Source organism: Salvelinus alpinus, chromosome 3 (genome assembly GCF_045679555.1).
Source record: "Salvelinus alpinus chromosome 3, SLU_Salpinus.1, whole genome shotgun sequence".
In the NCBI taxonomy this organism is placed as follows: Eukaryota; Metazoa; Chordata; class Actinopteri; order Salmoniformes; family Salmonidae; genus Salvelinus; species Salvelinus alpinus.
The window spans coordinates 12,801,227-12,815,963 of NC_092088.1; the positions used below are offsets into that span (position 1 = coordinate 12,801,227).

Consider the following 14,737-nt stretch of genomic DNA (forward strand, 5'->3'; position numbering starts at 1 on the left):
CTTAATTAAGGAACCACACCTATGTGGAAGCACCTGCTTTCAATATTTATTTTATTTATTTAACCTTTATTTAACTAGGCAAGTCAGTTAAGAACAAATTCTTATTTACAATGACGGCCTACCAGAAGGCAAAAGGCCTCCTGCGGGGCCGGGCCTGGATTTAAAAATATAAATATAGGACAAAACACACATCAAGACAAGAGAGACACCACAACACTACATAAAGAGAGACAACACAACACTACATAAAGAGAGACCTAAGACAACAACATAGCAAGGCAGCAACACATGACAACACAACATGGTAGCAACACAACATGACAACAACATGGTAGCAACAAAACATGGTACAAACATTATTGGGCACAGTCAAACAGCACAAAGGTCAAGAAGGTAGAGACAACAATACATCACGCAAAGGATTCACAACTGTCAGTAAGAGTGTCCATGATTGAGTATTTGAATGAAGAGATTGAGATAAAACTGTCCAGTTTGAGTGTTCGTTGCAGATCGTTCCAGTCACTAGCTGCAGCGAACTGAAAAGAGGAGCGAATCAGGGATGTGTGTACTTTGGGGACCTTTAACAGAATGTGACTGGCGGAACAGGTGTTGTATGTGGAGGATGAGGGCTGCAGTAGATATCTCAGATAGGGGGGAGTGAGGCCTAAGAGGGTTTTATAAATAAGCGTCAACCAGTGGGTCTTGTGACGTGTATACAGAGATTACCAATTTACAGAGGAGTATAGAGTGCAGTGACAATATGCTTTTTATCACTCATTTACTCAAGTGTTTCCTTTATTTTGACAGTTATCTCTAGTTGGATGAGAACATACCGCCCTCTACTGAGAGATCGAGGGAAGGCATGGAAACGTGTTGAACATGCATTGTATTGGATAATAAATATTCACTACACGAATACTGGATATGTATACACGTTGCCTTTAATATCTCGGGAGTTGCTGCGAAAAGTATTGGAGGATGCGGGCATCGATCCCGCTACCTCTCGCATGCTAAGCGAGCGCTCTACCATTTGAGCTAATCCCCCAGCTGTTTTAACAACGGAAGTTTTGAGTACTAGATTTACACCACTGCAAAAGTTTACAGTGCTGGGCCTGTTAGTTATCAATGGCTAGATTTCATCCACTAGTTGAAAGATTTTTAAGAGAAAAGTATAACATTAGCACAAAAAGATATGCGCATTCTACATAAAAAGGGATGGTTGTAGCGAGAACAATTTAACATAGCATTATGTGAGTCCAATGACTTCGACATGATGATTATTCATTAAAATATTTGTACATAAAAAGCGTTTCCATGCGCTGTTTGTCACATAATCTATTTCACCGGAAAAAAAATCCACCCTTGTCCAATGTATTTTGTATTGTAGACGTTTACTAGTCATTTCAATTAAACGTTGTCTATTTCCTTGTACATTGGTTTTAGGGAAGGGACGCAGCTGACAGTGTCATGTGACCTTTCTAAGCCAATCGTAGGGTAAAAACAAACCAGCCCAATTCAGGAAGTGAGTCAGCTGACACATGTCATTTTATCACAATTTTATTGCAACGTTAATCCAACTCCAAGAAAGGTTTATTCGTTTTTAAAACTTGTAATACACTATTATTTATCGTGATTCAAACGGTATCTCAAACTTAGAACCTCACGTAAGATTCGAATGGTTGAAGATTACAAAGTGCTGCTGCTGGATTTTGGACTCTGAATTCGTGATTTGTCTACTCTACCCGTCTGCTCCATTCATGGCCAGTCCAGTCCCGAGTGTGTCCGAGTTGGTTGCCGAGGCTCGACGTGTGTACGAGCAGAGCTTCGGGGGAGATGGTCCACAGGTGGCAGTGTGTGCCCCAGGCAGGGTCAACCTGATAGGGGAGCACATCGACTACAACCAAGGATTCGTCCTCCCTATGGTAATAATGTCATGAAAGTTGTGTTTATGATATCAATGGTTGTTTATTTAGGACTGTAAAGTGTCACTTATATAGTCCAGTCCACACTGGGTGCACAGATTCATGAAATCCCTGCCGTTTGCATTGACAGCTGAAGTACAGTATCAGTCAAAAGTTTGGATACACCTAATCATTCATGGGTTTTTCTTTAATTTCTTTATTTTTTTATTTTATTATTCTACATTGTAGACTATTAGTGAACACGTCAAAAAAAATGACATAACACATAGGGAATCATGTAGTAACCAAAAAAGTGTTAAACAAATCAAAATATATTTTATATTTGAGATTCTTCAAAGTAGCCACCCTTTGTCTTGATGACACTCTTGGCAGTCTCTCAACCAGCTTCATGAGGAATACTTTTCCAACAGTCTTAAAGGAGTTCCCACATATGCTGAGCACTTGTTGGATGCATCATCCCAAACCATCTCAAATGGGTTGAGGTCAGGTGATTGTGGAGTTCAGGTCATCTGATGCAGCACTCCATCACTCTCTTTGGTCAAATAGCTCTTACACAGCCTGGAGGTGTGTTTTGGGTCATAGTCCTGTTGAAAAACAAATGATCGTTTGTGCTGGGCAGGCAGGCTCAAGCGCAAACCAGATGGGATTGCATATCGCTGCAGAATGCAGTGGTAGCCATGCTGGTTAAGTGTGCCTTGAATTCTAAATAAATCACAGACAGTGTCACCAGCAAAGCACCCCCACAGCATCACACCTCCTCCTCCATGCTTCAAGGAGGGAACCACACATGAGATCATCCGTCTAACTACTCTGCATCTCACAAAGACACTGCGGTTGGAACCAACCATCTCAAATTTGGACTCAACAGACCAAAGGACAGATTTCCACCGATCTAATGTCCATTGCTTGTGTTTCTTGGCCCAATCAATTCTCTTCTTTGGTGTCCTATAGTAGTGGTTTCTTTGCAGCAATTTGACCATAAAGGCCTGATTCATGCAGTGTCCTCTAAACAGTTTTGAGATGTTACTTGAACTCTGTGAAACATTTATTTAGGTTGCAATCTGAGGCTGGTAACTCTAATGAACTTATCCTCTGCAGCAGAGGTAACTCTGGGTCTTTCTTTCCTGTGGCGGTCCTCATGAGAACCAGTTTCATCATAGCACTTGATGGTTTTTGCGACTGCACTTGAAGAAACTTTAAAAGATCTTAAAATGTTCCGGATTGACTGACCTTCATGTCTTTCAGTAATGATGGACTGTCGCTTCTCTTTGCTTATTTGAGCTGTTCTTACCATAATATGGACTTGGTCTTTTACCAAAGGGCTATATACCACCCCTACCTTGTCACAATACAACTGATTGGCTCAAATGCATTAAGAAGGAAAGACATTTCACAAATTAACACATGTGCCTTGTTAAATGTTAATTTGTGAAATGTCTTTCCTTCTTAATGCATTTGAGCCAATCAATCAATGCATTCCAGGTGACTACCTCATGAAGGTGGTTGAGAGAATGCCAAGAGTTTGCAAAGCGGTCATCAAGGCAAAGGGTGGCTACTTTGAAGAATCTCAAATATATGTTGATTAGTTTATCACTTTTTTGGGTTACTACATGATTCCATAATATGTGTTATTTCATAGTTTTGATGTCTACACTATTATTCTACAATGTAAAAAATGTAAAAAAATTACGAAAAAAACTTAAATGAGGTGGTGTGTCCACACTTTTGACTGGTACTGTTTGTGGTTATTATTTGATTAGTACAGGGTCATTGTATGTAGGTCAGGAGACATTGGAGATGTACATTTACAGGCTTTACAGATCCCCAGCCCAGAAGCAAAGGAGACATTGGAGATGGACACTACAGTTCAGAAGTTTGGGGTCACTTAGAAATGTCCTTGTTTTTGAAAGTAAGGAAAAAAAATTATCCATGAAAATAACATCAAATTGATCAAAAATACAGTGTAGACATTGTTAATGTTGTAAATGACTATTGTAGCTGGAAACGGCTGATTGTTTAATGGAATATCTACATAGGCGTAGAGAGGCCCATTATCAGCAACCATTACTCCTGTGTTCCAATGGCACGTTGTGTTAGCTAATTCAAGTTTATCATTTTAAAAGGCTAATTGATCATTAGAAACCCTTTTGCAATTATGTTAGCACAGCTGAAAACGGTTGTGCTGATTTAAGAAGCAATAAAACTTGCCTTTTTTAGACTAGTTGAGTATCTGGAGCATCAGCATTTGTGGGTTCGATTACAGGCTCAAAATGGCCAGAAACAAAGAACTTTCTTCTGAAACATGTCAGTCTATTCTTGTTCTGAGAAATGAAGGCTATTCCATGTGAGAAATTGCCAAGAAACTGAAGATCTTGTACAATGCTGTGTACTACTCCCTTCATAGAACAGCGCAAACTGGGTCTAACTAGAATAGAAAGAGCAGTGAGGCCCCGGTGCACAACTGAGCAAGAGGACAAGTACATTAGTGTCTAGTTTGAGAAACAGACGCCTCACAAGTCCTAAACTGGCAGCTTCATTAAATAGTACCCGCAAAACACCAGTCTCAATGTCAACAGTGAAGAGGCGACTCCGGGATGCTGTCCTTCTAAGCAGAGTTCCTCTGTCCAGTGTCTGTGTTCTCTTGCCCATCTTAATCTTTTATTTTTATTGGCCAGTCTGAGATATGACTTTTTCTTTGCAACTCTACCTAGAAGGCCAGCATCCCAGAGTCGCCTCTTCAGTCTCAACGTCAACAGTGGTGTTTTGCGGGTACTATTTAGTGAACATGGTTTTACAGATCCCCAGCCCAGAAGCACTCATCAGTCAGTCACATATCTCCAATGCGGTATCTCTTTCATCCTTGTGCCAGGCTCTGCCCATGGTGACGGTGGTGGTTGGCAGTAGGACCTCTGGCCAGAGTGCCTCCATCATTACTGCTGCTAAAGATGTGGAGGAGCCCAGGAGAGTGGACTTTGACTTGCCCAATGACAAGGCTCCTCTGTCTCCTGGGAAACCCAGCTGGGCCAATTATGTCAAAGGAGTGGTGCAGCACTACAGAGGTGAATGGAAAGCAATACCTAATGTATCACATCATGAGTACTGTTGAAATGTGATGTGTTGTGTCACTCTCTGTCTCTCTCTCTCCCCCCTTTCTCTCACTCTCTGTCTCCCCCCTCTCTCTATATATATCTTTCACTCTGTCTCCCCCTCTCTCTCTCTCTCTCCCTCTCTATACCTCTCACTCTCTGTCTCCCCCCTCTCTCTATCTCTATCTCTCTGTCTCTCTCCGTCCGCTCTCTCTCCCCATCCCTCCCTTCAGCTCCTCCAGTCCCAGGGTTCAGGGCAGTGATAGCCAGTAGTGTCCCTCTAGGAGGCGGTCTGTCCAGCTCAGCCTCTCTAGAGGTAGCCATGTACACATTCCTACAGCAGCTCAAGCCAGGTGAGTGGACTATATTTGGGTGACATCCAATAGTCTGTGAGTGAGGCTACATGTCATAATGCCATCCCACTACCCTCCTCAGATGACGGGGACAAGGTGGCGAAGGCAGTGGCGTGCCAGAAGGCAGAACACACCCATGCAGGTGTGCCCTGCGGCATCATGGACCAGTTTGTCTCCGTGCTGGGCAGGGAGGCTCATGCTCTACTCATAGACTGCAGGTAACAGGCCTGGTTATAGGCTCAAGTGTTATGGCTAATGCTAAAGGCTATAGGCTCATGGTAAAGTAATGCTAACACTGTACTTAAAAGGGTTGTTACTGTCTTTTTACTGTGTAATACGCTGCTGTTGTCCGCCCAGGTCCCTGGAGGCCACTCCTGTCCCTCTGTCAGACCCAGGCCTTGTCATCCTCATCAGTAACTCGAACGTGAAGCATTCTCTGACGGGCAGCGAGTACCCTAGCAGACGACGACAGTGTGAGGAGGCAGCTGCCATCTTGGAAAAGGCCAGCCTGAGAGATGCCACACTGAAGGACCTGGAGGGTAAGAACGAGAGGATGTTCTAGTCTAATACAATCATTGTGTCCTGATATTTCTTGTGATCCCCCCCATTGTTCCAGATGCTAAGAGCCGATTGGACGATGAGACCTATCGAAGGGCTCGTCATGTAATCGAGGAGATAGCGCGGACGGCCCAGGCAGCAGAGTCCCTGAAGAAAGGGGAATACAAAGAGTTTGGCAAACTCATGGTGGAAAGCCACAACTCACTCAGGTGAATAGAGACCACCCTCAAAGAAATCCTCAATGCAGTCAATGTATTAATGTCCCAAATATTTTTTTAATGCATGAAAACCATGATAGAAATGCATCCCTCGGTAATGTGTTCCCTACTGTCAGGGACTTGTTTGAAGTGAGCTGCAAGGAGCTGGATGAGCTGGTGTCTGCAGCCATGGAGGTGGAGGGTGTGTTTGGCAGCAGGATGACAGGGGGAGGGTTTGGAGGATGTACTGTCACACTACTGCAGGCTGAAGCCATAGACAGGACCATGCAGAACATACAGGTGAGGAAGAACACACACACACACACACACACACGGCAGGTGAATTGTTAGATACTACTGCACTGTTGGAGCTAGGAACACAAGCATTTCGCTACACCCGCAATAACATCTGCTAAATATGAGTATGTGACCATTAACATTTTATTTGACACACACACACACACACACTGTGTGAAGGGGACTTGGTGACAAGCTTGCCCAAACTAATCACTGTGGATAAAAGCGCTTTTAGAATCTCTTCTGTCACTTTAAGACAAACTGCTCGGACCCTGGGCTGTGTCTTGCCCGGACAGCCCTGAGAGAGAGAGAGAGAGAGAGAGAGAGTGTGTGTGTGTGTGTTTGTGCACGCACCCCTGTCTGTGTGTGTGAGAGCACTGAGTATGGGTTACGGCAGGAGAATAAAAGCTAGCAGCGTCCCTTTATTAGCATTCGAGTCCGGTCGCCTCGCTGTCCTTGTCTCCCGCTGCCAGCAGCTCTGAAACAAACAGCCTTATGCAACTAGCCAGGCCTCGGCTCACTGACAGGAATCCTAAACAGCACAACACCATGAAGAAACAGAACTACTGATAGATAAAATCGACCTGCGCAGAACACCGGCTTTTTACAGATCCAGCTTCCAGACCCACTGAGACTATATTTTCAGATCTTTTTGTCTTCTCATCATTCTTGGGTCTTTTTGTGAGTCGCTCATATCCCAGATACAGATTCGACCTTTCACCTCTGAAACAAAAGTGTCTTCAGGATACAAAAGACACTTGAAACAGCACTGCATTCCATAGAAAGAGACAAAAACAGGAGTGTTCCACAAGAGTTCCACCACTTCCAATCCAGAGTGTTCTAACCTGAGCAGAGGTCGCCTCAGTGCCTGAGGATGCTGAACCTAAACTCCCCGGACAGCAACACTAACAGCAACAGTAACTCCCTGTCGGACCCCGTGTCTCTCAACGTTGGCGGGGAGATCTACACCACGACCCTGGACACTCTGACACGCTACCAAGACTCCATGCTGGGGGCTATGTTCACCGGACAGATCTCCACGCTCCGGGACAAACGGGGAAATGTGTTCATCGACCGCGATGGGAAAGTTTTCCGCTATATCCTGAACTTCCTGCGTTCCAGCTCCCTGGATCTGCCGGAGGGGTTCTCTGAGATGAGGCTGCTGAGGAGGGAGGCAGATTTCTTCCAGATACGCCCCCTACTGGATGAGATACGGCGGCGCGTCGAGGCCGGACCGCTCAGCCTGAGAGACGCACCCAGAGGAGCCATGCTGCTGGTGGATGTGGACTGCCAGGTGTGTGTGTGTATTTATTTGCGTGTTTGCTAGCGTTGTAGTGTAAGCATGCGTGTGTGCATGTGGGTTGGTTAATGTGGAACGTGGGTGTGCCTCCACATTAGCACTTCAGCATCAACCTGTCGTTCTCATTTCAGGTGCGTGTGCTACACTTCAACCTACGCCGTGCTCCCGAGAACTATGAACTCCGCACATGCTCAGTGCGCATCCTCACCGCCGAAATCTTCTGTACCTGGCGTGCCTTTCTGGTTGTCCTCTGTGAGCGTTTCTCCTACCGTACCACCCAGGGTCCTACCTCCCCTCTCCCCAGTGACCAGCGCCACAACCGGCTCAAACTGGAGTGGGTTCCCCGGCCAGACGAACTTCCCCAGGACCAGTATGAGAAACAGCAGTACCGAGGACTCGTCGTCTCGGACTCTTGGGCCACACAGACCCACTCTGGGGACCTCTGTGATGTCATCATCCCGCGCCGCAGCCCCTGTGAGGTCAAAGACATGCGCGGGTTTGTGGAGGAGCTGCTGACGATGTCTCTGGCGGAGGGTTTTAGGGTCGACTCAGTGACCCCTGACCCCGTGGACATTTTGAACTGCCGTACTCTACAGCTTGTACGGTAGTGATATAGCTCATTCCAGCTCACCACTGAACCACCAGTCATAGACTTACTAAAATAACAAAGGTCACCCTATATTGTTTCCAATCTACTGAAAATTACTGCTTATGAATGGTCTATAACTAACAGACTTTACTAACATTGGAAAGGTCGATCTATGATGTTTACAATCCTCTCTTTGATGTGAAGCTGAGACTGATCCTGCCATCTGAACCCTCTAACGAACTCTGACCTCAGTAGCCCTGCTGTGGAGTCTGTTCTAAACTGTAGGGTAGGCCTTCATCTGGTTTTACAGAATAGACCCTGTCCCCAACAATAAGGAATGGTTGTCTGCTCATCCTGTCGATGATCAGTGCATTTCTTAAAGAGAGAGACGGAGACAGGGTGTGTTAGAGTTTGTGGATTGTCTGTGAGAGAGTGTGCTGCGTTGGTAGGAGGGGTGATCCGACCATTCCACAGAGCGGGTATGAGTACATTTGTTGGTACTGTTTTGTAAAACAGTGTAACAGTGTAATAAACTGATCCGTCTGTAGATATGTTTTCAGCTCATCAATTTAATAAACACTACTAAATGAAAAGGTATTTCTCCCTGAACCCCCTATCAGTCAGACTGGTTCAAGTTCCTCAAATCAAATGGTATTGGTCACATACACATATTTAGCAGATGTTATTGGTCACCTATTTAACAGATGTTATGGGTCACATACACATATTTATCAGATGTTATTCCGGGTGTAGCGAAATACTTGTTTCTAGCTCCAACAGTGCAGTAAGATCTAACAAGTAATATCTAAGAAATTCACAACAATACACAAATCTACAGTAAAGGAATAAAGAATATCAATATTTGGACGAGCAATGTCGGCGCGACAGACTGAGATACAGTAGAATAGAATACAGTATATACATATGAGATGAGTAATGCTAAATATGTAAACATTATTAAAGTGACTAGTGTTCCATTAATAAAGTGGCCAGTGATTTCAAGTCTCTGTACAGTTGAAGTCGGAAGTTTACATACACTTGGGTTGGAGTCATTAAAACTTGTTTTCAACCACTCCACAAATTTCTTGTTAACAAACTATAGTTTTGGCAAGTCAGTTAGGACATCTACTTTGTGCATGACACAAGTCATTTTTCCAACAGTTGTTTACAGACAGATTATTTCACTTATAATTCACCGTATCACAATTCCAGTGGGTCAGAAGTTTACATACACTAAGTTGACTGTGCCTTTAAACAGCTTGGAAAATTCCAGAAAATTATGGCTTTAGAAGCTTCTGATAGGCTAATTGACATCATTGGAGGTGTACCTGTGGATGTATTTCGAGGCCTACCTTCAAACTCAGTGTCTCTTTGCTTGACATTATGGGAAAATCAAAAGAAATCAGCCAAGACCTTAGAAAAAGAAATGTAGACCTCCACAAGTCTGGTTCATCCTTGGGAGCAATTTCCAAACGCCTGAAGGTACCACATTCATCTGTACAAACAATAGTACGCAAGTATAAACATCATGGGACCACGCAGCCATCATACCGCTCAGGAAGGAGACGCGTTCTGTCTCCTAGAGAGGAACGTACTTTGGTGCGAAAAGTGCAAGTCAATCCCAGAACAACAGCAAAGGACCTTGTGAAGATGCTGGAGGAAACAGGTGCACGAGTATCTATATCCACAGTTAAACGAGTTCTATATCGACATAACCTGAAAGGCCGCCCAGCAAGGAAGAAGCCACTGCTCCAACACCCCCATTAAAAAGCCAGACTACAGTTTGCAACTGCACAGGGGGACAAAGATTGTACTTTTGGAGAAATGTCCTCTGGTCTGATGAAACAAAAATAGAACTGTTTGGCCATAATGACCATCGTTATGTTTGGAGGAAAAATGGGGAGGCTTGCAAGCCAAAGAACACCATCCCAACCGTGAAGCACGGGGGTGGCAGCATCATGTTGTGGGGGTGCTTTGCTGCAGGAGGGACAGGTGCACTTGACAAAATAGATGACATCATGAGGACGGAAAATTATGTGGATATATTGAAGCAACATCTCAAGACATCAGTCAGAAAGTTAAAGCTTGGTTGCAAATGGGTTTTCCAAATTGACAATGACCCTAAGCATACTTCCAAAGTTGTGGCAAAATGGCTTCAGGACAACAAAGTCAAGGTATTAGAGTAGCCTTCACAAAGCCCTGACCTCAATCCCATAGAAAATTTGTGGGCAGAACTGAAAAAGCGTGTGCGAGCAAGGAGGCCTACAAACCTGACTCAGTTACACCAGCTTTGTCAGGAGGAATGGGCCAAAATTTACCAACTTATTGTGGGAAGCTTGTGGAAGGCTACCCAAAAAATTTGACCCAAGTTAAACAATTTAAAGGCAATGCTACCAAATACCAATTGAGTGTATGTAAACTTCTGACCCACTGAGAATGTGATGAAAGATATCAAAGCTGAAATAAATCATTCTCTCTACTATTATTCTGACATTTTACATTCTTAAAATAAAGTGGTAATCCTAACTGACCTAAGACAGGGATTGTTTACATGGATTAAAAGTCAGCAATTGTGAAAAAGTGTGTATAAATGTATTTGGCTAAGGTGTATGTAAACTTCCGACTTCAACTGTATAAAGGGCAGCAGCCTCTGTGCTAGTGATTGCTATTTAACAGTCTGATGGCCTTGAGATAGAAGCTGTTTTTCAGTCTGTTGGTCCCAGCTATGATGCACCTGTACTGATCTCGCCTTCTAGATGATAGCGGGGTGAACAGGCAGTGGCTCGGGTGGTTGTTATCCTTGATGATCTTTTTGGCCTTCCTGTGACATCGGGTGGTGCAGGTAGTTTGCCCCTAGTGATGCGTTGGGCAGACCGCACCTCCCTCTGGAGAGCCCTGCGGTTGCGGGCGGTGCAGTTGCCGTACCAGGCGGTGATACAGCCCGACAGGATGCTCTCAATTGTTCATCTGTAAAAGTTTGAGGGTTTTAGGTGCCAAGCCACATTTCTTCAGCCTCCTGAGGCGCTTTTGCGCCTTCTTCCCCGCACTGGCTGTGTGGGTGGACGATTTCAGTTTGTCCGTGATGTGTACGCCGAGGAACTTCAAGTTTTCCAACTTCTCCACTGCTGTCCCTTCCATGTGGATAGGGGGGTGCTCCCTCTGCTGTTTCCTGAAGTCCACGATCAGCTCCTTTGTTTTGTTGACGTTGAGTGAGAGGTTATTTTCCTTGCACCACACACTCAGGGCCCTCACCTCCTCCCTGTAGGCCGTCTCGTCATTGTTGGTAATCAGGTCTACTACTGTTGTGTCGTCTGCAAACTTGATGATTGAGTTGGAGGCATGCATGCTGAGCACGCACCCTTGTGGGGCCCCAGTGTTGAGGATCAGCGAAGTGGACATGTTGTTTCCTACCTTCACCACCTGGGGGCGGCCCATCAGGAAGGTCAGGACCCACTTATACAGGGCGGGGTTCAGACCCAGGGCCTCGAGCTTAATGATGAGCTTGGAGGGTACTATGGTGTTGAATGCTGAGCTGTAGTCAATGAACAGCATTCTCAACTAGGTATTCCTCTTGTCCAGAGGGGATAGGGCGTCTGTACTGACATTTTGTCAGTACTGTACTGTAGGAGGAAGGGGGATGTGATGTGTAATTTTAGAACGGAGGAAGGAGGAAGTATGTGAGGAAAATATCAGTATGGAAGAGGAAAGATGCCTGGTTGGAAAACAGCTAGTCTCTTCCTCTTATCCATCTATTCAGTCCCCAATGCAGCTTTGTTTGCAGATCCTGAAGGAAACATGTATGTGCAAGCAATAGGGTGATGATGGCCTCACTTTTATCCTTACATTACTGTTTTCAATATTTTGAATGAACTCAAAAGCAAATCAAATAACTCATTAGCTTTGGATTTCTCTCTACAGGAGCGATACAGTGGATCCCCAACTTTCTACATCACAACTCCCTCACAAGGAGCTCGGGTCATGAGTCTATGAAGAGCAAACACTACATTTTACCATTATGTACAACTTCATCGCAAAAAAAGAAAAAACACATTCCTATTGATTTTTCTATGATATTTTGTTTGCTTATGTAGCAATGTTTAATCAATCCTGTGGGGGCGAAATGAGCAGGTAAAGCAATCTATTGTAAGACTTTTCTTCAGAGTGCCTTAAACTATCATGATATTAATACAGCTAGTAATTGCCAAGCACTAAATCAAGTAAAGTATCATCTCTTGTGGTTGCATCTGAAAGACTGTAATAATGTTGTTTTGTACAATTAGAAAAGTACCATAAATATAGGATGATTGTTCCACTATAAATAAGGCAAATCTACAAAAATAAACAATCTTCTAAACTTCAGAATGAGTTTGAGACCTTATAACTTCATGCAACATCCGAAAATGTATTTGGGGAATTAAAAAAAAAAAAAATTATATTACATTTGGAGCCAAAACTATTTCTTTGCTCATGCCCCCCTCCCCCGCTGATTCGTATCCCGGAAGGGGGAGGTGAAAGGAGGAGTTACTCAGAGGAGGCTAGCCAGTCAAGTTGCACTCTGTGGGTCAGGGGCATCGTCAGGAAACATCGAGGCTGCCTTGGCTGGGCTAAGGAAAGAAAAGTGGAATAGCTACCAAACAAACACAGGATCTGAGTTAACGTATTTCAAGACAAGCCGACGACGTGCTTTGGATTCTGATTCGATTTTTTATTGATTAGGGAAGTCGAGACGTGGCAAAACTGGACGCCGACCAAGCGTTGTGAATTAGCGGGTGAAAGCATAGTGGACACGTTCGGAGTAAGGTGAGTTTCGAAGGGCCCGAGCAAAAGAGGAGTGTCGCTTCTACAGGTGATGTAGCCTGTCGTTAGCTAGCCAAATAACTAACTAGACAGCTAGTTATGTTATCAAAATATGATGGGAAAGATGAATTGCCAGCTACTGTTTGAGTTTAAGTCAACGTATATATTGTAGCTAAGGGACTCGGGGATAACACGGGTACATGCTAACTAGTTGGTTAAACTAGCTAGCTAGTAAGTCACGTTCTCTTGATTTGCCAACTAGCATCATGTGATGAATGGTTAACTAGCTGGCTAACTAACTTTAGCTAGGTTAGCTTGAGTGTTGTTGGTTAACCGCTGCCAAGCCATTAATTCCATTCAATGTCCAGGAAGGAAAGGGTCTGTAAACCTTAAACGCGTATGAAATCATAATCTTTACTTTTATATACAAGGGACTGAAACAAGCAGCTGTTGGCTAACAAGCAAATTGGCCATCTAATTTATTTGCTGCACAAGTTGGTGAAATAACTAGTTAGTAGCCGACTCAACTCTACTCCACGGTTTACGATGGGATAAATCGTGCCTTTGAGTTTAATTGGCTAGTGAAATAACTAAACAAACTCACCATGGCCATCACAAACAATTCACGTTTAGTCAGCTTGCTGATGGGAAGTTCTTGACTTATGATTTAATATATAGCTATATATACATACACACAAGTATGTGGACACCCCTTCAAAGCAGTGGATTCGTCTATTTCAGCCACACCCGTTGCTGACAGGTGTATACAATCAAGCACACATCCTTGCAATCTCAATATAGAAACATTGACAGTAGACTGGCCTTACTGAAGAGCTGTGAATTTCAACGTGATACTGTCCTAGGATGTGACCTTTCCAAAAAGTCCGTTTGTAAAATGTCTGCCCTGCTAGAGCTTCCCCAGTCAACTGTAAGCACTGTTATTGTGAAGTGGAAATGTCTTGGAGCAAGAACAACTCAGCTGCGAAGTGGTAGGCCACACAAGCTCACAGAACGGGACCACCGAGTGCTGTAGCGTGTAAATATTGTCTGTCCTCGGTTGCAACACTCACGACCAAGTTCCAAACTGCCTCTAGAAGCAACATCGGCACAATAACTGTTCAGCAGGAGCTTCATGAAATGGGTTTCCATGGCCGAGCAGCCGCACACAAGCCTAAGATCACCATGCGCAATGCCAAATGTCGGCTGGAGTGGTGTTAAGCTCGCTGCCATTTGGACTCTGGCGCAGTAGAAATGCCTTCTCTGGAGTGATGAATTGCACTTCACCATCTGTCATTCCAACGGACAACTCTGGGTTTTGCAGATGCCAGGAGAACCCAACCTGCCCGAATACATAGTGACAACTGTAAAGTTTGGAGGAGGAATAATGGTTTAGGGCTGTTTTTCATGGTTTGAGCGAGGCCCCTTAGTTACAGTGAAGGAAAATCTTAACGCTACAGCATGCAATGACATTCTAGATGATTCTGTGCTTCCAACTTTGTGGCAACAGGTTGGGGAAGGCCATTTCCTGTTTCAGCATGACAGTGTCCTCGTGCACAAAGCGAGCTCCATACAGAAAGGGATTGTCGAAATTGGTGTGGAAGAACTTGATTGACCTGCACAGAGCCCTGACCTCAACCC

General features: G+C 44.3%; 2 protein-coding genes and 1 non-coding gene across 5 annotated transcripts in view; 2 read left to right on the forward strand and 1 right to left on the reverse strand.

Annotated features, from left to right (window-relative positions):
• Window positions 1-972: 972 nt before the first annotated feature.
• On the reverse strand, window positions 973-1,045 carry trnaa-agc (transfer RNA alanine (anticodon AGC)). Its single transcript has one exon. It is a non-coding gene; the product is annotated as a tRNA-Ala (tRNA).
• A 457-nt stretch (window positions 1,046-1,502) lies between these two features.
• galk1 (galactokinase 1) lies at window positions 1,503-12,664 on the forward strand. 2 transcript variants are annotated; one of them, XM_071391484.1, is made up of 8 exons: window positions 1,503-1,922; window positions 4,792-4,981; window positions 5,242-5,361; window positions 5,444-5,579; window positions 5,719-5,900; window positions 5,978-6,128; window positions 6,254-6,416; window positions 7,845-8,895. In XM_071391484.1, the coding sequence occupies exons 1-8, from the start codon at window positions 1,758-1,760 to the stop codon at window positions 8,319-8,321; spliced, it is 1,584 nt and encodes a 527-aa protein (XP_071247585.1). In that variant the 5' UTR covers window positions 1,503-1,757; the 3' UTR covers window positions 8,322-8,895. The 2 variants fall into 2 exon arrangements, with proteins under 2 accessions (XP_071247585.1, XP_071247586.1); XM_071391485.1 differs by lacking the exon at window positions 7,845-8,895 and adding an exon at window positions 12,221-12,664 and having other exon boundaries at window positions 1,506-1,922.
• A 143-nt stretch (window positions 12,665-12,807) lies between these two features.
• The window catches only part of LOC139570037 (LLGL scribble cell polarity complex component 2-like), a 41,686-nt gene continuing 39,756 nt past the window's right edge, over window positions 12,808-14,737 (forward strand). For both annotated transcript variants that reach the window (XM_071391481.1, XM_071391483.1), the window contains exon 1: window positions 12,808-13,102. The gene's annotated coding sequence lies outside the window, so the exon portion shown is untranslated. The remainder of the gene's footprint in view (window positions 13,103-14,737) is intronic.

Coding starts and splice junctions, on each gene's coding strand:
- galk1 (XM_071391484.1), top strand. CDS start 1,758: ATGGCCAGTCCAGTCCCGAGTGTGTCCGAGTTGGTTGCCGAGGCTCGA. Junction 5,362..5,443: donor CCTACAGCAGCTCAAGCCAG/GTGAGTGGACTA, acceptor TACCCTCCTCAG/ATGACGGGGACAAGGTGGCG. Junction 5,580..5,718: donor GCTCTACTCATAGACTGCAG/GTAACAGGCCTG, acceptor TTGTCCGCCCAG/GTCCCTGGAGGCCACTCCTG.